The sequence below is a fragment of the Siphateles boraxobius genome, unplaced genomic scaffold (genome assembly GCF_051911475.1).
Source record: "Siphateles boraxobius isolate OS27281-9 unplaced genomic scaffold, OSU_SipBor_1 2, whole genome shotgun sequence".
Taxonomy (NCBI): domain Eukaryota; kingdom Metazoa; phylum Chordata; class Actinopteri; order Cypriniformes; family Leuciscidae; genus Siphateles; species Siphateles boraxobius.
In genome coordinates this window covers 2,329,258-2,351,317 of record NW_027508810.1, presented here as the reverse complement: position 1 = coordinate 2,351,317, position 22,060 = coordinate 2,329,258, and the positions used below count along the sequence as shown (strand labels likewise).

Sequence of the window (22,060 nt, the reverse complement as noted above, 5' to 3'; positions counted from 1 at the left end):
TTCTTCACTCAAGAGCCTCATTTAACCAGCCAACATCCCATCACACCTGGTTGTAGTTTAAACTCTCCTTGACCCATAAGTATATCTGACTCGCTGTAGAGTAGGGCTGTGCGATATGAAAAAAATTGGTCTATATTGTAATTTCAATTTTAATCACGATTTTGAAACAATATGTCTCGTGACCTGCGTCTCGTGTTTTTAACTGCAAATACGTGTTCTGAGTGAATGAGCTAGTCTGTTTTGCCAGAGTACATAATCTCTCCTGTATCCAAAATATTCCCAAACCACGGATGTTAATTGTTTTTTGGCATTAAGTCCTTATCCTGGCCTGAATCCATTCCCCGTTTCTGTGCTTTCTTCCATGTTGAGCCCGCTCTGTTCAGTTCTCTGCGGTTAGAATAGAATACAATAGATTTGTACTAATAGAGACATTTTTATTAATACAAATGTTTTCTTTTATATTAGTGTATCATAATTTGCGCCTTCAACAAAGAAGATGGCGCATATGTGGATCAGGTGACGCGCGTGCATTCATTGACGTCTTTTCTGAATCAATCTCATTTGATTCATTTGGATTGTGAGACTTTTTTCCCGCTGTTTTTAAGCATTTCACAACCCACACACAAAACAACTACAAATAAATAAGCCTGGTGCTAATTATTAATGTGTGCACAACTATCCATGTGTGTCACTACATTTAAACCGATACAGTACAACTTGTGTGTGCAAAGTCCAGAATCACATGAACGTGCAGCATTTTGTACAAATAGAGACATAGTTGTTAATAAAAAACCTCGATTTTGTATTAATGTGGGTCAGAATTCGTGCATGCAACAAGTACGATGTGCATTTGTGGATGAGGTGACACGCGTGCATTCATTGACTCATTTCTGAGTCGATCCCATTTGATTCATTTGGATTTTGAGAGTTTCATTTCGCCGGTTTAGCCTTGCACGATCCACACACACTGTCTAAGGAAACCTGATACCACTAGATGGCAGTAGCTGCTAAAACAGACAACGGCAGCGTAATAAAACGTTCTTCCCCATTTAAGACACTTAATGTGGATTAAGAAAGTGATACTGAAGCACCAAATTTAGTACACAATATAGATCTACCTTATTAATAAAGCATACTTTGTAGAGGCAAACAAATTAAATCAGATTATGAACACCACCCAGAGAAAACCATTATAAAACGCTTAACGTGCAATAGCGTGTCGCATGTTCAATAAGGTGTATAGGCTACTGAGTTTTAATATCACCGTTTAACTGCATTAATATTAAGCTTTTTCTTTATAATAGGCTCTATTGGAGGAAAACTATATACAGACACGAGCCTATATGAACGTGACTCGCAAAGTTTCACTTTAATGGCATTTTCCTTCCTTAGAGCCTATTAAAAAGAAAAAGCTTAACGTGAAATTTCGCGGTTGCGTTCAACTTTGCATGTGTAGGTCCAAGAGCGCAGTTAGTTTTAGGTTTCATATTCGCCGCATTTTCTAAAGGGACCATCTGCAAAGTCCACTCAGAGTCCGAAAATTTAAACGTCCAATCATTGAACAGGAAAAAGGGCCTATTAAGCTGTTGGCTTTTTTGTTGTTGTTGACTGTACTAAAGCATAAAATACCATAATAGGAAGCAGCGCAAGCAAACAGCAGACAGAGGATTCTGATTGGTCCCAAAGCCTTCCGCAAACGGCTCTCGCCACCCTGCCAATAACGGCGTAGAAAGATTTGTGGACGCTCTGATGTAGATCGAATGCTTGGTCTTTTTTTAAACTTTATTTAAAGGGGCCGCAAAGCAAACAAGCATGTTGATCGTTATTTGTGCAGATTGACCACAAGTAGGGTATAAGTTAAACTCATAAAATATTTGAAATATGAAAGTAAGAAATTGATTGATGGAAAGAACTTAATTATAGTGACATGTTTGCTAACTAAATAATCCAATTAAAAGCCACTTGCTTTTTTTGGCTTTTGTGTTCATGGTTAAGTGCTAGTCTAATTTGCATTCCCGCTAAAAAACAAACGTTCCAGTGCGAAAATGTTGCCTCGCCGGAGTTCGCCGCCAAAATTGAGCTTGACCTGAACATCCGATTAAGGTTTAATTTGCTCGTGGTAGACAAAACCGCTCTCAGTGCATCAAATCTCAGCTTCAGGATGAATAGTGCCTCCAATACAATATCAATCAACACAAATCACACAAGCAGCAGCACGGAGAAGCATTTAATGGTCTGTGTGCACAGGACCTAATGGCTCTCATTAAAATACACAGTTATGGGAAGACAGTGAATTTTCAATTTTAAGACACAATGACTTGCTAAGTGTTTAGTAACCATTAGTCATTATCTTCATTTATCTTTATTTAAACATGTACTTGGGGCTCCATTCAGTGGCACACAATGCACACTGATAACTTCAACAGAAGCAAACTCTGACTTTGACCTGAGCGATATGCAAAAAAATACGATGATCGCCTTAAAAAATAGTGCGATATTCAATGATATCGTCGACCCAAGCCACGCGCCCCGCTGGAGACAATACTCCATACGTTGAGTTTGGCTGCACTTTATCTAATGACAGCCTGCGATTCAGTTAGTTTAATTTAATGATACAACATTAAAGGTTTTACTTAGGTTAGTTTGAGCTTTTAGTTTTAGCTTTTGAGCTGTTATGTTAGGGTTGCTAGTAATTTCCACACTGTTCTTATCGAATTTGTGTTTGAAATTAATTTCGTTTTGTGAGAACTGTTGAATACAATTGAAAAGAACAGAACCCGATTTGGTGATTGTAAGAGTAATAAATGCATGTTGATGTCACAGCAATTTGCCTATGTTTTTCATAAGGTCCAATTTTTTCTCTTTCTTTTTGGCGCTATCACTTTAGTAGACATTTCATAATGATTTTTCTTAATTTAATTTCTTAAAAGTACCCCTGTAGTCAATAGTTGTATCCCTTAAAACTCATCTTTGATCACCAAAATTACATATTTAAACGTTTTTTCTTCAGGTCTTAAATTAGCTTGAATGCAAGTCTACACATTTGCTTCATTTAGTATACGCGGTTCTATGAATATGCAAATGAGCCCCGCCTCCACTCACTCACTCAGAGATCCACTCGTTGACGATCAACGATGATCTGATTGGTTACAAGGCAGTTCGTGACGTCAGAAACACCAGCGATTTCAAACGTTATTTTGAGATTGTCTTTGTTTTACTGCAGTTTTAAGGAGAAAATACTCCGCAATAAGCACTTTCAAGGACTTGCATCTATGCATGTTTATTTTCAAAAACTCTCCAGGGCCTTGAATTTTTTTTTCTGATTCACAAACTTTAAAGGATTTCAAGGACCCGTGGGAACCCTGTTGATAATATTATTGCAGAAATGCATGTTAAGTTAAACATCATGCAGTTAAGCGTTGTAATAATTTAGCTTCCAAACTCCACACGAACACTTGGATAGTACATTTATCTGTTAACGTTAGAGCGAGTCGCCATGTAAAGCGGCTAATAATAATGATATGTCACATTTGAGGTAGAAGGAGGATAGGGAAATGTTTGGCAAGTACCAAAAATGAAAGCATTGTAATCGGACTCGTTCTGGTGAGGAGCAAATGAAATGCAAAATTTCACATTGCATTAGAACCTAGAGCAGACGCATGCATGACAAAACACATTACAATGAATCTAAAAAGCAATATTGACACACTTTTCAGGAAAGGTCAGATGCCATTTAATATGCAGCACACTTCCCAAAATGAAGTCAAACACCTGCCAAACAGGAGCAGGCAGAACTTACAGCCAATCAGAATAGCCGTTGCCATGGTCGCCACCGTGTTTGGCGCATCGCTCAGGTTCAACATGTGTCCCGACATCTGGTTCAGGTCGTCCACCGCATATTTAAACATGAAGGGCACCATCACATTGGTTATCTGGAGGACAAGCAGAAAAAAGCAAAGGTTGATGTGAGCACACCAAATGTTGTTCTGTGTTCTGAGTGCACTGATGGGCAGAAGCTCAGCACTACATTAACAGCAAGCTGTGTTTGTGTGTGTGTGTGTGTGTGTGTGTCTCCTCCTGCAGACTTGCTTGATGCATCTACTAATGGAACTGAAATGGTTATTAAAGCTAATTAAAAGCTTGCAGAAAGCTGCTGGGTCGTGCCAATAAACAGCAGCACATTAGCCGGATGACATTTGCCTTCAATAAGGCCTCACTTTTGCTCACCCCTTTTTTATTGTATATGACTCATTTCAGGTGAATGGCAAACGTCTACGCCACACAATAATGAATCTCAAAGGCGAACGTCATGCAACCGGTCAAGAACAAATCCTGGTCGTAGTTTACTCTGAAGATGATATTTTGTTTTGCGTCATTTATTTTCTACCCCAATTGACCCTTCGCTAAGCCACGCCCGAAAACCGCCACTGGCCAATCGTGTCTTAGCAACCGTAACTAGGCGCGGGAGGTCTGGCAAGCTTTCGACCGAGGGAAACATGCCAAAACGTTGTGCGTAAGGATTGTTCAAATCTGATACCCGGTATCCGTAAAGTTTGGACGGGGGAGTGAATTTTTTTTCCTTCCCGAAAATCTAAAAGCCAAGGGGAGAAATGATGTGTGTGGATCAAGCAGTGTGGGAGACCACATTCACAACTACATGTCCACAGGATTAACATAAACACCTACAGCTTGGAAATAATGACGGTCCTTTGTTCATAATGCATATATTTTAACGTAAAATAAGACGTTTAAAGACAAGACCGAGGCTCACTGACATACTTTAAAATATATTTCAGCATTTTGTTAATCAACGGCCTACTAACGTTACCCCTGACTGAGTAACTTTAACCCAATCCGATCGCGGCTCTCCCAGTGTAAGGGTTATTCCACAAGATTTATGGATAAACTGTTTGATTTATAGTTATTAGATTGTTTTCACATTTCACTTACCCTGCTGTGCACGAACACAGCTGTTCCTCAGTTTGAGTGTTTCCCATTTGAATGGTCAGGTATGAGGCGGCGGCTGCTTGCGCTGGGACTGTAAGCTTTAGCTTCAATTTTCTATGAAATGATTCTCTAATAGGTTGCATATTATGTCGTGGATATATCCCTCAAATGCATACTGCAGTCCCTTTTGTCTTGCTCTCTCAGATATTTCACATGTTTGCCAAAAATTACTAATTATCTCATTGGGAATGTCTGACACCGGTGCATACACACTGTAATAGACGTGGCCAGGCGCGAAAGCTTGACAGGCGTAGCAACAGTAACTAGGGAGGGCGGGGCTTAGCGAAGGGTCAATTCCTAAATACCTATAAGGCGAAAATACTGATATACAGTCAAACCAAAAATTATTCAGACACCAGATATAATTAGTTATATTTTTTTACGAGTGGGTGCAGGACACTATAGATAATTTATGTAAGTGAGGAGAGCTAAATAAAGTAAACTGTGACACATTATAGCCAAAAATGCTTCATACAGTGGATTACCAGTACAATTTACAAAAATTACTCAGTCACTTTGACCTGACCATGTTTTGCTAAAGTGTTTTTTCTTGAATTGCTAATGCGTGCTTTTTACACCACAGACTGAACAAAATTAAGCATTGCTTTGTAATTGGTTGAGCTAAATTGGTATTATATAATTGTGTAGTTAAATTTAACATCTGACAGATAATCAACATAATTCATCTGTGAGACAGTCTAACAGAAGAATGGACAAAACAGGTGAAATATCAACTGATTTGATAACTCTGAGTTCTTGTCATATTTTATTACCATTTTCTAAGCTATAGTGAATAAACTGATAATGTGAGAAATGTTGAAGGTGTCTGAATAAATTTTGGTTCGACTGTATCATACAAATTGTGAAGCAATTAAACGTACTACTAGTAGGGCTGCTTTGTGTCTTCACAAAAGAAAATGAAGTGAACCAAATGCGAGACAACATAGGCATTGACACTATAGGGCAGTTCAATCCCAAACTCATTCACACTGGCGTTACGTCTCCCTTATTGTTGAGCTCTGCATGGAAATATTTGTTGTGTTGTCTTTCATTTAAAGTGGATTTACATTAAATTGAATTGTATAGAAGTATGTTCAAACATATTGAGAATCATCACTTAGAAAAATGAGAATTATAAAACAAACTAAAACAAATCTTCAAACAAAACTGTCTGGATTACATTAAAGTGCCCTTATTTTGCTATTTTAAAGGTTCCTACTTTTGTTTTGGAGTCTCCTGCAATAGGTTTGCATGCATTCAAGGTAAAAAAAAACCTCTTCCATTTTCTTATAATATCCCCTCATTTCTCAAAGATTTTCAAATGATTAGTTCAAAGCAATTTGAAGATTCAATCTCTCTAAACCCCTCCTTTCCATTACCCTACTCTGCTCTGATTGGTCAGATGGCCCAGTCTGTTGTGATTGGGCTACTTTGATTTGATTGTATATTAATTGTATATCCAAAGAATTCCCATACTGCAAATTTTAACTTCTTTTTCATTCGGGATAGAGGTTAGCGATAACACCCTCTGTTTCTGACATTTTCTCCGCTGTATGCGTGTGTGTAGAGTCTAAGCAGTCTCATGGAAAGACGTTGCTAATGTGCAGGTGAGATTCTCCATCAAAAACTGTTCCCAATACCGTAGATAAGAAAATGTGCAAGACATGATAATCGTACGTGTTCATACCGTGATATGTCGTCATACCGGTATACCGTTACAGTAATAATTCAGAGTCGATTCTTTCTTTTGGGAGACAACTTTATTTATCGTGCACTTTCGACTTTACAACTTTGCAGATCGTTTACATGCACAGTCAGCAATATTGCACAATGCAAGAAAGGTAGGTAATATTTGAAAAAGCATAATAGGGGCACTTTAAACATTGTCGTTTCAAAGCGGTATGACTTAGGCCGTCTGTCCACCAAAGCGTTTCTCCCGAGGCTAGTGCATTTATCATTTTATTTTTTTCAAACGTAAAACGTAAAACATTACTGTCGCTTTTCACCCAGCCATCCAATCACAGTGGAGAAGGGGCGGGACAAACCACACACCAACCAACCGTCACATTCTGCTTGTACAACTATAACAATTGACAACCACACTTCATCCAAAACTAATGCCAGAGCAAGTACGTTACCCTGTGTCGACATTTTTATATTCAGAAACAAACTATTTGCAAAATTAGATACAGTTCTGTGGTTATTGCGGTTATTATTATAGCACATATGCATCACTCTCGCTGGTGTTTTCTGCTGGATAAAAACACTTGTGGACACACGACCTTACTTTCTCCTGCGCAACACAAACAAAGATACTATGAACAATTTTGGGGTCCAAACACATTGGACCTCGCTAACTTTAATTTAAAGTACAAAAACAGACATTTAAAAGGAACTTATTTTGTGTTTTCCGCACAAAAAAGTAAGTCATGCAGGTTTGCTTCTGCAGGAAGTAATATCGTTGCAAAGCAAATCACGGATCCGTAACGTACTAATTACTACACTGAAGCTTCATTTGTGGAAGATAAAAATGAGCTGCCAACACCATAATGTCGCTTTCAAACAGCACACATCCATAGCAATGCCCTTTTCCAAGAGGACAGAGTCAGGAGGCAAGTGATTATAAACAGGTTTTAGTTACCAATCTCACACACAGGACGACACAACAGCAGCCTCTAATGTACAGCTAGAGGCAAACTAAGCCTGTCTGCAAGGAGGATGAAGGTGTCTCAAGCTTTTCTCTTTTGGTTCAATAATAGTGGAAAATTCCCTCCATGTTAAACTCACATGACAGGGATCAGAGCCGCTAACAAAACAGGGAGTTATGCGTTTATAGAGAGGAAGAGTGTTTCCACATGTGACCTCTGGTGGCCTAACATGTCTTGTGCAGGAAAAATCACTGGCAGATTACAACCCTCTACAATACGAGTAAATCTTCACTCCGGGCAACTAAATAATGTCTATCATTAGCCATTGGCTGATAAATTCTTAGATTTTACTTGCCTGTGTGTTTGCTAAGTTTAGTTTAGCATAGACATATTTTCACTCGCTGAAAACTGCCTTAGCGCTTGAGTTTCGCTCTCCGTCACGCAAATCTGTAATCCATTCTGCATTAAAGAGCTCCAGCATTTAAATTGGCAGACGATGAAAGTGCAGTACATGTTTAGAATGAACAGAGTTATCGTTCATTTCTGTGGACGCTAATGTAGTTACCATTACAGTTATCTTTATAGCTCTTGTTCATGGTGTGACTGGGCTTTAAGAGCGTCACCATACTGGGTCTGCATTTACTTTTTGGCTGATTTGCATGTTACAGTGCTTTTCAACTGTCCCTGTTCATGGGCATCTTAAACAATAACGCAAAGATGCATTTAGCATATTTGTCAGTGCTAAACATCTGTAATATAAATAAGATGCTAAATTGTAATTTATACAGTGATCCTGTTATTCAATGTAATGGATGATACTTTGGTGTCACAGATAATTTGCATTACACTGAATGACAAAACTTCTACTTCCGCTTATTTCGGCATGACACAGTGGCGTCGCGGTTCGGTACGTTTTCGATATAGCGCAGCAAAAAGAAAGAAATGCAAGAGAAATATCCTTGATTTAAAAAAAATATATATATATATATATATTTAAAGAAACATTATTTTTGAATAAGTGTGAGTTCTACATCTTGAAACTTTTAGTTTTATAAATGGGGGTAATCTTTGAAGGATGAACAAATAATGTTTTGGTCATCACATTAAAAATAGCAATGTAACATTTGCAATCGTGAGAACATTCAGCAAATCAGCTCCTGTCATGTTATAAATAAAAAAACTCAACATTTTGAATTTTTACCTCAGTATGTTTCTTCTGTGAGTATTTTATTTGTTTTGATTTCTCACTATAAAATCTCTCACAGAGACACAACAGCGCTACCAGAAATACATTATCATTATCAATCGCTGTTTATGTAATAAAATCAGAATCATTCTCGCGATTCGATGCTTCACTGGTTAATTGACGGACATTGGGTCCGTCAGACTGGAGAAATTTTAGCGGTAATGTGACCAGAAATATTTAAGACCCATTGAATCTGAATGCAAGACATTTTAATACTTTAAGGCCTTTTATTAGGAAAACATTATTTAAGACATTTTAAGACTTTTTAAGGACCCGCGGCCACCCTGGACAAATGAGCCATTAGGTGATATAGTGGTAGGATAAAGAACGCACCTTGGATCCAGCGAGCAGACACAGTGCTATGGCCACTCGAGCACGGAGGTCGGGTCTGTCTTTGGGCCAAACATACATCAACATGGCTGAGAGAATCTTCGTAGAGTTCACTTCCTTCAACTGGAAACAAAAAAAGAAAAGTTTTTTTTTAAAGGGTTTCCCAGCTTTAATATCATAAATCTTAAAATAAAAAAAGGGTTGCATATTCTAGACAGAGTTTTCATTCTCTTAAAGTCCCCCGGTAGTGAATAATTGTATCCTTTAAAACTCATCTTTGATCACCAAAATGGCATTTAAAAGTTTTTTCCTTGAAAAGAAAATTCTTCATGCCTTAAAATATCTCGAATGTAACTCGACACCCTTGCCTCATTTAGTATATGAAGTTCTATGAATATGCAAATGAGCCCCGCCTCCACTCACTCAGCTCAGAGATCCACTCGTTGACGATCACACGTTGCTCTGATTGGTTACAAGGTAGTTTGTGACGTCAGAAACACCAGTGATTTCAAACCGTGTTTTTGAGACTGTCTTTTGTTCACTGCAGGTTTAAGCAGAAAATACTCAGCAATGCTGTCGACTTATGAATTTACACATGGTTTGTCTTAAAGCATATTAAAACACCACATAGACATATAAACTACATTAAAAGCTTGATTTCCACCACAGGGGGACTTTAAAACATGTGTGTTCAAGCCAAAACAAAATACATCTCAACATCCCAAGCATTTTCTGTAATACTCTTGTACTCTTCTGTAATAAGTTGCTGTTTGTAAATGATTATGTGATGCTGTATCAACATTTGCAGGAGGGGGCAGCAGAGATCCACAAAACTGCACAGTTCAGTCCGCTGTCAATCAACCCGGTGACACGGTGACCACCCCATCTACACCGCAAAAGAGTAACACGACGTGCCAGACCAGACTGACCACATTACAATCAAAGCCCTCTGCAAGCACACTAGTTCTAGTTTATGGGAACATGTAAAAAAACATCTGAACATTCCCATATTTAAATGATCGAATCATACGCAAATGCACTCGATAGTTTAAAAGCTATGAGAGGAAGAGGCTCTGTTTGCTTTAGATGACAGAATTATTGACCATTTGCACTTAAATTTTCAAATACATTTGCACTCAAATAATGGTCACAGTGTAGACAAATGATGCCGTTACATAATCTGACAACTCTTAGCAACGAGGACTAGATATATCTGAACCTGGTTTATCTTTTCCCGAAATTCAGTGCTTTACGTTTAAACTTTTCTGTTTTAAGGCTTAAAAAAAACCAGGTCTAATCAAAAAATATATAATTCATTTAAAATGTAAAAAGAATAGGACCCTATGTAATCAGAAAAAACTAAACAAAATTTGGGTAAGAATAAAACTGTTTTATTATTTAAAGGGGTCCTATAATAATCATTTACAGGTTTATACTTTTGTTCAGTTGATCTACTATAATAGGTTAAAAAAATAAATTATTATTGTCATATAATTTACATTGTTACAGAATCTATTTTACCCTCGTGTCACTGTCAGTCTTTTTACATCAGTGCAAAACTAGGGTATGCAGATTAAGACAAATATCCATCGCCATGCACAGATTCATTCCATGTTGTAGCGGAAAAAAAACATTGTGACCAAATCATGTGCTGGTGCGACCAACTGAGAAAGTTCATATCACCAGTGCAACCAGTGGAAAAGTTAGTCTGGAGCCCTGATTGGTTGTTTTTAGATAAACAATGACAAACAAACTATTCAAGTTCTAGGGCTGGACGATATGACGATATATATAACATTGATATAAGTGATCACATGATTTAGACCTACCTATATTGTATTTATATAAAGCGTTCCCAGGCAAATTTGTTTTATGTATCTCCTCATTGTCGAAATCAGGCATATAAATGTCAGGAAACAGGATTCCTGGATGCATGTCGATATCCATGGATCTTTGGTAAGTTGTAAGGAACACTTATATTGAGTCTTTTTTTTTTGACATGGTGTTTTAGCACACATGCTAATTTTCAACACCTGTCCACGGGAGGCTTTTAAAAAGAAAATACAATAACAATACTAATAACGAAACTAATGATAACAATACTAACAAAAAAGCGTGTTCACAGGTGTTCACCTGCCAGACTGGGTGTTTTAGTGGAGACATGGACAACAGTGTCATCAGCATTCAACTGACAGTAGACGCCCGGACAGCATTTTGCTAAGTCATTTATGTACATTAAAGCAACAATGGGCCAAGTACAGACCCTTGTGGTACTCCCCTGTTGTTGGCATGCAGAGGTGACTTGACCCTGACACATTGCTGTCTCCCGCTCAAATAAGACCTAAACCACTGCAAAGCTTCTGATGACATTTTAAATTGATTTAATTTATGTAACAAGATACTGTGATTAAAAACCTTTTTTAGGTCCAGGAACACTGCCCCGACTAGTGTTGTCAAAAGAACCGGTACTTCGGTACCAAGTCGGTACTGAAATTTTGAAAATGTGACAATTGCAGCATTTCTGTAGTACCGAGCCCCGGGTATATTTGGTACACACTAATAGGAGCTGCTTTCAGTCGCTTCCGTGTTTATCTATCTAAGTGCAGGGCTCCAGACTAACTTTTTTACTAGGAGCACTGTAGCCAATATATACCACGATGTATTATACTAGTGTCTGTGAATATTAAACCGCAACAAAACTAGGCTATTAACCCTGCATGTTCTGCTTGTCTCTGTGTGAATGAATGGCGCAGACGCGCGGTTTCATTTACCACACAGACACACACAGACAGACAGACACAGACAGACAGACAGACACAGACACACACACGACGTTCGTGCAGGTTTCAGTCTCTGCTGCCTCACGATAGGAGGACATGATGAACTTCCTCTCCAGAGCAGATCTAAGAGTCACTTCATGAGCATTTTACCGCTTCATTTGAGAAAAACTATCATCATATCATACACACACAGAAACTCAAAGGTCTTCACGGCAACCCGTCAAAATAAAAGTTCGTTTTAACAAAGTTAAAGCACTTTGAGAACCTATGGTTTAAACTGATAATCATTTGATTTACAAGCGTTTGCCCGTGTTAAATGCAGTCATGCAGCAGCTCTTCTGCCACTCAGTCCGGCTGAGGGACGTGATCCAGCAGGAAAGTTAGCTCAATGCATACCCTCTATTCCTTCATGTTTAATCAAACTATTTCGTTTCCATCATGAAGACCTTTGAGTTTTTGAGATTCCATGTTATACATTAAATAGCATTCGAATCCATGATTTCAGGCAGAGGTGAGAAACCCCTCTACCATACAAACAAAAACCCTTACCACATTTTTGGGATCTGCGTTGAGCCCTCCACCTGCATTCCCATGCCAGCAATGTCTCTCTGGAAGATGTAAATGCTGGAACAGACCAACTCGCATATTAACACTTTTTCCCAGCATTTTGCATTTCAGTTATTGTGATGAACCATGCATCAATTTCATGAAAAATCAAGCACAATGTCTTCTATTATCCACTATTTTAATAAAGACTTACTTTCACTGCTTCTAAGATCTGTCGGCTGTTCTGACCTCTGGTGTTGGCCCATGTTGATGACGCACTTCGTTGACTTGATAGCTGAATGAAAGTGAAGAAAAATGAGCTATGAAATTTATATGAAAATAAATGGGAATCAATATGGTTTCTTTCACAATGCATCTCTACTTCACTTCATAAGTAAATTTGGTTTACCACCATTTTTATTATTCTTTCACCATTCTCCTCAAGTAACTGTTCAGGATCCAAAAACACAATACATTTCTCTGAAAGTTGCAACTGTGTCTGTCATGCTTTGTGAAATTTGAAATAAATATGATTTGTGCCATAAAATATATAGATATTTAGCCTATTTATTAGTTAAATACTTTTCAGTTATCTATTGAAGGGCTGTACATTCTTCAACTGAATGTTGAGCCACACACAACCATCAGGACGACTCTGGCGACTGTGACTAAAGGGGTCATATGATGCTATTTTGTTCATTGTTTTGTTTATTGGGATAATGGAAAAGGTTAAAACATTTTTAACATTCATTATTGCAGCTCCTCTACTCCAAATCTGTCTGAAACACGGTGATTTCTGCAAAGCCACTCGTTCTGAAAAGCTCAGAGTGCTCTGATTGGCCAGCTGACCCAGTGCGCTGTGATTGGAAATTAAGGATCGGGCTTAGGATAGCCGACACAAATCAGTTAAAAAATCCTGTATCAGCCCCGATACCGCTCCTTGAAATCTGCTCGTGACATCCCAGGTAAGTAGTCCGTGTTTATAGCTGGCTTTTTGCTCTACCAGGTTCAGCTGTCCTCTGTAAAATGTGATGAGCACAAGCAAACTTTTGGGTTGTACTGCTCAGGAACACCTTTATAAATAAATCGTAACCTTTGAAAACAAATGCAGTTTTGCTTTCGCATCCAAAACACATGGCATCTCCGTAACATCATGACAACACTACAATTCACTGATATGTAATACATTTGGTTGTCACAGTCACTTCACATTTTAGTGCCCAATCCTGCTCTCTATAGAGTTGACTAATTTACAGAGTAATTCTACAACTGAATTAACTGATGACAACCGCATTTACAAAAAAATAATTGTTTTTGTAGTTTGTACAGAAACGAACTGAACAACTTGTTAATGATGCACATAAACACGCATCAGAGATGTGTCTCTCTTTGCTGTATGTGCAAGAAAAACCACAGTGAAAAGTGGTTGAATCTTTACTCGTTCGCACATTGACACAGGTCTGTCTCTTTACACACACACACACACTCATCAGTGGCTCTCAACTGGTTTGGATATAATGAGACCCACATTTTCTCATGGTCATTAAGCCGCACCTAGGGCAGGAACAACACATACTCTGGGGTTCTTGGAGGACAAAAATGTCTGTGTTAAAAAATATCGTCATAAAAAATTGAAGCTTCAGAGCACAGACTTAAGTTTGGTCTCATTTTGAAGACGACCCACGGCGGGTTTTTGTTGAAGTGAAAAAAATGCAGTTTGAACAGGTTTCAATGGGGACATAATTTTACCGAGTGTAACTATGTTCTGTTCCTAGTGTAAAATAGATTTATTAATGGAAATGAGGGTGAAATAGTAAAATTACAATAAGAATACACGCTTGTGCCAGAATTGATTAAGTTGGCATTAACACAGGCAAAATGCCCAAAAAACAAAACTGATAAAAGACAGAAATGTCCTTAAGGACGCCAAAGGGTTAAGATTGACCACTTGTTTAGACAACACAACAACTAGTAAAAGTAATATATTGGCTAGTTCACACACCCCTATAGGCCCTAGTGTTGAATCATTTATATCGTGCACATTTGGCTATTGCCCATTTGTCAAAAAGAGCTTGTGACACTAGTATAATTTCTATGTCTTGACCGTAAATCATACTGCAATGTAATCACAGATCTTTTGCAAAAAAATACTATTTGGAGAGTGTTTTTGGCGTAAATGGAGTCTGTCACATGTGACTCTGATATGAGCAGAAAAGAGGGCAGGATTCAGTCTTATCTAAGCACACATGTTACTTATATCATGTGACCTACAGGTTGAAAGGGGTTAACTCCAAAACAACAGCTAAAAGTTAAGTTAAAACCAACAAATAAATCTACAAACTAAAGTGAACTGTTCATGTGACATTACACATCGGCATATACTGAAAGTACCTCCATACTAGCTAGCAGAAATGATACTAAAGTTCCTACAGCACCACATTTACACAACAGAACAGGGACAATTGCATTAGTCACGATGAACCACGTCAACTTCCTACTTAACAACCACAACAACTAGTCACAACAGAATGCAAACAACACAACACTGGAGTATAGTCAATACCTCTACTGCGTGTGGCACTACATAGTGTACGGTTGCGTTTGTGAGCTCTGGGGTGTTTGTAAAGTTTGATGACTGCCCTTGTGCTGGTGTCGTGTGTCCTGAAGTGTGTGTGACAGAGGTGAATGTACCTGATAAGTGCTCTGCTGTTTCCGATGGGTCGCCACTCGGTGGTCGTGGCAGATCCACGCGTGAACAGCTCTGCTCTGCTGAAGCAACAGTGACAATTTACGCCTTTGAATGTGAAATCCACATTTCAGCGGGACCAACAGCGGCGCCATGCTGAACCGAAGGGCTGAGGCAACGTCATGCGTGACGTCATTTCCGCTCAGCTGATTCCTGTAGCCACTAGGCTGCTGGAGCGTACGTCAACGGGCCGCCATATTGCTGAGGGCAACGTTCGCATTTCTCTCATAGCGGGAGTTAAAAATGCCTACTTCATGTGCTGCTTGGGGCTGTACAAATCGCCGCACTATTGAAAACAGGTCTCGGGGAATTACTTTTCACAAGTAAGACTGAACATTTGTTTCTGGTTGTATTTGGTCGTTATATAATTAGTAGGGGTGTAACGATACATGTATTCGTATTGAACCGTTCGGTAACGTTACGAGGCTTTCGGTTCGGTAATCGGTACACATTACAAACCGAATCATTCGTTGGACCATTTTTCCTGCTGACCAAAATCCACCATCACAACGTTGCGCAACATCAAATGGCAAACGTATTGAAAGCGGAACGTACCTGCGCTACTCATTATTTTGTGCTTCACGGACCGTTTATCAGTTCGGACCATCAACACCAGTGCAGCGCGAGCCGATCTTATTTCAAGCGACACTGTTACACAGCGCTGATAGGTCCAGTAAACAAAGCATTTGAATTCACCACTGAAGTAATAACATCGCTGCGAGATCTAGTGAGAAGCATTGATATTTCTCCGTTATTAACGGATCAAACAGCGCTGACGAGGAAACCAGGAGAAACATTGTTCCATGAATGAACTAGTTATAGGTTTTAAGTCCACAGATCAGCAACATTCACTGTGGATTTACTGTAGTAACACTCACTGTAACCATGAAAGTTTGGCAGAAGTAGTAAAATGCTTTCAAATACGTCACACATCTTTTTCCAGCACTTCAAAACTTTTTAATGTGATGATCAAAACATTATTTGTTCATCCTTCAAAGATTACCCCCATTTATAAAATAGGACAACTCAAACTTTAAAAATATTTTTTCTTTTAATAAATAGGAAATTTCTCTGGCATTTTTCTTTTTGCTGTATCGAACCGAACCGTGACACCACTGTATCGTATCAAACCGAACCGTGAATTTTGTGAAAGTTACACCCCTAATAATTAGTAATAGTAATGTTAGTTGGCCACCGGAGTTAGTCAGACTAAAAAAGCTTGCTTGCGATGTCGCCAGTTAACTTAGCTGTGAAAGTTGAGACATGAGTTGACATGATTTATAGTATAGTTTTAGCTTATATTATATTTTATATTTTAAAGTAAATTTCCTGAAAATCTAAATATTTTCTTAAAACCGACTTTTATGACAAGTACTCGTTTCGGGTAGGCGACTGACATATTGTGTATACTGTAATGTTAGTTAACAGTTAGTTAAATAGTTGGCTAGCTCACTTTTCTAACACATTGAAGGTTTCCCAAAGACAAAGAGTTGAGGAGACAGTGGGAAGTAGCTGTACGAAGGCAAGGTTTTTCCGCAAGCGATTTCTCTGTGCTATGCAGTGAGCACTTCAAGTCGGATCACTTTGACAGGACAGGTCAGACTGTCAGGATTAGGGATGGAGCTAAACCATCAGTCTTCAGTTTCCCGACTCATCTACAAAGAGTAAGTTTTTCATCACTAGATTATAAGGATTTAATAACTTGCCATTAAATGGTTATTTGTTTATATTTGTATTTCCTTGTTAGCCCGTTGCAAAAACCAGGACTACACAAGCCTCAAGGAAAGCTGAGGAAAGCCTGTTAGTGGACTGTTCTCAGCATTTCCAAGAGACCGATCCTCCTCTGCCTAATGTTGTGAGTATTTGTTCTAGTTAAACCCAGAAGAGCTGTGAGCAGCTGAGAGCTGTATTCAGACTTCAAAACAATACATGCATATAGCAGTACACTTTGTATACCTGTTACAAATGTATGTACGTCTGTGTTTGTGTGTGTCAGTCAGGTAAGCATGTTTAAGAATGCAAGCCAGCAAGTATAACATTGTACTAGCTATTCACTAACCAGCTGAGAGTGTGTGTCAGGTGATATAAACATTACTCAAAACATTTCCATCCTTCTTTCTACTAGGACCACACGTATGCACTGCCTGCGTCTCCCGCTGATTTGAAGGCCAGACTCTGTGAAGCCTTGGCTAGAGTGGAGAGTCTGGAGCGAGAGAAGAGGAATGTGAAGGACCGAGAACGGAGGGCAAAGAGCACTGTGCATGATCTTCTGGAGGATCTGAAGGGGAAGAACCTCATAAATGAAGACTTGAAAGAGAGGCTCAATTTCTACTCTGGTAAAAAAAAAAAAAAAAATGCATCTTTATGAAAAAATAAATCTATCTTTATGCATATCTTATGTGTACACTTTCCCATTGTTATTATTATTTCCATTATTATTGCAAGAACACTTATTAGTTAGTCTGTTATAACTGAATTTCAGATCTTTCGATAGACCTCGTCAAAACAGTGCCACGACGAGTACACAAAAGAGCAGAGGGAGTTTGCCCTCACTCTTCACTTACATGGCCCAAAAGCCTATAACTATTTGAGGAAGTCTCTCCATCTCCAGCTCCCACACCCACATACATTATAGAGGTATTCTTATTTGATTGCACAATTGATTTGGTGCACAAAGATTGCACATTGAATTTTATTGCACAAAATGGTTTAATACATGAATTAACTACTTTTCATTTTACAAAGGTGAATGAGTTCTTTGGACTCCAAACCTGGCCTCAACATGATGATGTTGGACATGTTGAAAAGACGACAAGAGGAAGACCCAGCTAAATATGGATGTGTGGATGTTGGATGCCATGGCTATCAAAAAACATGTTCAGTACAATCCTCATACATACACAGAAAATGTCTGGATTTGTGGATATGGGGGATGGTATGAATGAAACTGATGTTGCCACCGAAGCTCTTGTTTGTATGGTGGTTGGCCTTCAAGGCCATTGGAAGGCTCCAATTGCCCACTACCTGACCAACTCTCTGTCACCAGATACACAGAAGGTCTTAATTGTGCATGCCTTGGAGGAACTGCATGAGCGTGGAATAAGAGTGGTGTGTGTCACAATGGATGGACATGCCACTAATATTAGCATGTGCACCCAACTCGGGTGCCAGTTAAAGGCAAACTCTCTTGTGCCATTAAATACCTTTTTCGTACATCCAGTGACCGGTGAGAAGGTGTTTGTGATGATGGGTGCTTGCCACATGTTGAAGCTGGCTCGAAATATGTTGCAGGCTTACAGTCCAATAACCAGCAGCACTGGTCAGATCAACTGGACATTCATTGTTCATCTAAATGAAGTTCAAGTCAAAGATGGACTGCATGCAGCCAACAAGGTAATGGGCAAGCACGTGCGTTTTGATTCCCAGAAGATGAAGGTGTCTTTGGCTGCACAGTCGCTGTAGCTCTGTGCACATTGAGAGACCTTGGCTATTCAGTTTAAACACTGTGAAGCAACAGCTGAATTCAGGTAATACTAGCAGTGAAATTAATCATTTTATTATTGTCTATATTATTCTGCAATTAATATTACATTGTATTTGCTATTATTATTATATTATACCACGTGCCATTATCAATCTTATTATAGTTATGGTGTTAAATTATTGTACTAGTCACTATTTAACTTATTAATTTAATAAGTCTTTAAAGTGTTGTTGTTTTTTTAATTCATTTTATTGTTTCTAACATTTCCTGTTCTATAGACATGCTCATTTATTTATTTTTATACTGTACAACCAGTAAAACATGTCCTGTTCTGATGATCGAGTACTAAGTGATATGTGGTTACTCGTGCCCAGCTTGCGCGCCTGCTTGGAGTATCTGAGCGAACCATACGTAGGAGACTGGAACAGCACGGATTAAGGTACTTAATTTTAATAAATTTGTATTATTGAGAGAGGAAAAAGTGGAATGGCACTGTACAAATAACAAATATAAATACATACACTATAAAACATATGGCAGCTGTTTTTGGCACTCCAGATCACTTTTTTTTTTAATTAATTTGTAATTTAAAGGATAGTGATGATAGCATTGGTGGTCATTCTGTTATGATTATTGCCTTATACAAAAATTTATGCTGCGAGTTTTCTCATGAGCCTTAAAGAATGTCCTCTCCCCCAAGGGCTAAAGACTTGTACTCTGATGTCACTGATGATGTATTAGACACCATTGTGGCAGAAATACCAGGACATTACCCAAACGCTGGGTACAGGATTATACATGGTGATCTTCAGGCACAAGGTCTTCATATTCAGAGTAAGAACATTTATATAATATTTAGTTTACACTTTTTGTAAACTAGAAGAAATTGTTGCACTTTAAATTGACAAAAAATCCTTTATCTTCAGGTGCATAGAGCCAAGGGAATACTTGAAAACAGGCAGGAAGGTTGCTGGTCGCACACTGAATCCAGTGGGACCCTCTCGTTCACCGGGGTGAACTCCAACACATGGCGGCTGAGCTGGGGGCCTATAAGCAAACCCACACCAGCCCGCCGCCTCTCACCGTGAGCAACTCCAGAGTGGTGAAGAGTCCGGCCTCTCTCAAGGTGTGGTTCCAGAGCCCAAGCCCGACTATCTCTATAAGTACCTCTCAACCTCACGCAAAATCTCAGGCTCATTCCCCGCCCGCGAGATGACGTTCCACATCCCTAAAGCCAGTTTCCGTGTCCAGGGATCGGGTCGTCGAGGCCCCCGGCTTCGTCTGCCGCCCGATCCACTTTGCACCGGCCCCTTACGGTCCCTCCTGCAGGTGGTGAGCCCACGGGAGGGCGGCCCCACGTTGCTATACATTGCTGAACATAAGAGTGATCACACTCTTATTCACGCAAATGCTTTTAAACCATTCATGCGCGACAAGAGAAAAGAGAATGCGCTGTCAGTGAATGTCCTCCTGACACACACACACACACACACACACACAGAAAGACATGCACCAGTATCGCACAGACAACGTGCCAGTAGTTCTCTTTCGCCCTTGAACGGACCATAACACACACATTTATGCCGAAATGTCCATTTTGTCGAGCATCCTCACAAGAACAGTCTTAAATGAGTTAAATACAATCTTAAATGGAAGTAAAAAGTAGTGAGAGAATAAGACGCGTGAGATCCTGTCAGCAGCGGCAGATCTTAAAGTGACAGCAGACACTCATTCTCTCTGTCAGTGAAGTTAACCAAAGAACAAAGGGAACAGAGAAAATTACTCACTGCTCTTAACTAAAGAATGCTTGTAGCTTTAATAAGGATTAATCTATATTTCATTTGTAATTTATTCAGTGCGGACTGTTTTATAACCTTATTCAATGTCTGTATATTTCATACCCGTTAGACAGGAAAGGCACAGGGAAATATGACATTTATTATGGGTTTATGTGAGGATTGTTTTAAGTTCACTTAAATTAAACGTTGTTATATTTTTTGAAGTCTAATAAATGTTTAAAATTTGGGGGGAAATAATTTTCATCAAGACATCAGTAGCTATATTAATATCAGTGATACTGGCCTTCATTCATAAACAAATCCCATTAAACAATTATTTAAAATATACTGTCTTTATGTTTCAATATTAGAGTGGAAATAGAGTCTCACATAATTAAAATTGTTATTTACGCACAAAACATTAATGACAGACATTTTTTACTTTATAAAATGATTCTCTCAAGTCTTGGCGATCGACCCCTGTCAAACAATAAGGAAAGTAAGACATCTTTTTCTTATACATAGTTTAGTAGCCTACTATTCTTTTTGGCATAATTTATCATTATAATCAAATTATTTCCTGGATTTTGTATCACCATAGTCTCTAAATGTATGTAAATGCAGGAAATGGGATTCAAATCGAAAACATTTTTCCCCATTTTGTCCTATGTTTATAATAATGTGCAGCTGACATTGTTCCCTGTAGTCTATTGTTTACAGCATTAGTTTAGAGAGATGTTTTTCATTGAGAAACAAAATAACACACTGTACCTGCTATATACAGTATTTCAAAATTAACCAACATTGAATCTAATTTAAATCAAGATCGAAAGCTTATTGAATCAAATCTATTTGTGTAAATACTATAATTCTCACTCCAAACTGAACTCAAAAGTTGGCAGCCCTGGTCTAGAGACTGGTGTGATTTCTCAAACTATTTCACATCTATTTTACTGATGCTTTAATGCCTTTCTCTTCATGTGTTGATTTATTTCAAGTTGATTAACTATACTTGTATTTCTATAAAATTCAATTGAATTAAACCAATGCATAAAAGTCAAAAATGAAAGTGAAATTTCCAAGCATTTGGAATTAAATTAAATTTCTTTTGAAAAAGCGCAGATCTTATTGTGAACGATTCATTCATGTACACATTTTTTTCATCCAACATGATCACAACTGATGAACCTGCCCTAGTACATTTCTGATCATCTGATACACTTGGATGAACGTCATAATATAAGAAAAGATCTGTCACTATTTCCTTATCATTGCGACTTTAAGTCAAATCACCTTTATTTATACAGCGCTTTATACAATAGAGATCGTTTCAAAGCAGCTTTACAGTGATAAACAGGAAAATAATGATCAATGATGCAAACAGAAATCAATTCTGCTGTAAAGCGGCTCTAAAAAGACAACAGTGTCACAGCCGTTTGTTTTTCCAGCTCGAAAGTCAACGGAGAGTTACTAGACTACACTGGCTGCAAAATAA

At 38.5% G+C, this 22,060-nt stretch overlaps 2 protein-coding genes across 4 annotated transcripts in view; one reads left to right on the top strand and one right to left on the bottom strand.

The window, feature by feature from the left end:
* abcb7 (ATP-binding cassette, sub-family B (MDR/TAP), member 7) overlaps positions 1-15,497 on the bottom strand; it is a 56,805-nt gene extending 41,308 nt beyond the window's left edge. The window contains exons 1-5 of the mRNA XM_077235628.1: positions 15,249-15,497; positions 12,772-12,852; positions 12,561-12,635; positions 9,235-9,354; positions 3,800-3,932 (exon numbers count right to left, since the gene is read on the bottom strand). Of these exons, the coding sequence (XP_077091743.1) occupies positions 3,800-3,932; positions 9,235-9,354; positions 12,561-12,635; positions 12,772-12,852; positions 15,249-15,398 (559 nt within the window). The 5' untranslated portion in view covers positions 15,399-15,497. The remainder of the gene's footprint in view (positions 1-3,799; positions 3,933-9,234; positions 9,355-12,560; positions 12,636-12,771; positions 12,853-15,248) is intronic.
* Positions 15,496-21,686, top strand: LOC143744248 (THAP domain-containing protein 6-like). Of its 3 annotated transcripts, none has more exons than XM_077235631.1 (9): positions 15,496-15,626; positions 16,775-16,967; positions 17,051-17,158; positions 17,429-17,639; positions 17,798-17,940; positions 18,049-18,830; positions 19,103-19,226; positions 19,488-19,621; positions 19,714-21,686. In XM_077235631.1, exons 1-5 carry the CDS (start codon positions 15,547-15,549, stop codon positions 17,884-17,886), a joined length of 681 nt encoding a protein of 226 aa, XP_077091746.1. In that variant the 5' UTR covers positions 15,496-15,546; the 3' UTR covers positions 17,887-17,940; positions 18,049-18,830; positions 19,103-19,226; positions 19,488-19,621; positions 19,714-21,686. The 3 variants fall into 3 exon arrangements, with proteins under 3 accessions (XP_077091746.1, XP_077091745.1, XP_077091744.1); XM_077235630.1 differs by having other exon boundaries at positions 17,786-17,940; positions 18,049-18,696; XM_077235629.1 differs by having other exon boundaries at positions 17,786-17,940.
* Positions 21,687-22,060: the final 374 nt, after the last annotated feature.

What these genes read in the sequence shown, in the direction of transcription:
- LOC143744248 (XM_077235630.1), top strand. Translation starts at nt 15,547, where the DNA reads ATGCCTACTTCATGTGCTGCTTGGGGCTGTACAAATCGCCGCACTATT. An exon ending in TCCCGACTCATCTACAAAGA is followed by an intron (nt 16,968 to 17,050) that starts GTAAGTTTTTCA and finishes TTTCCTTGTTAG; the next exon opens with CCCGTTGCAAAAACCAGGAC. An exon ending in ATCCTCCTCTGCCTAATGTT is followed by an intron (nt 17,159 to 17,428) that starts GTGAGTATTTGT and finishes TCTTTCTACTAG; the next exon opens with GACCACACGTATGCACTGCC.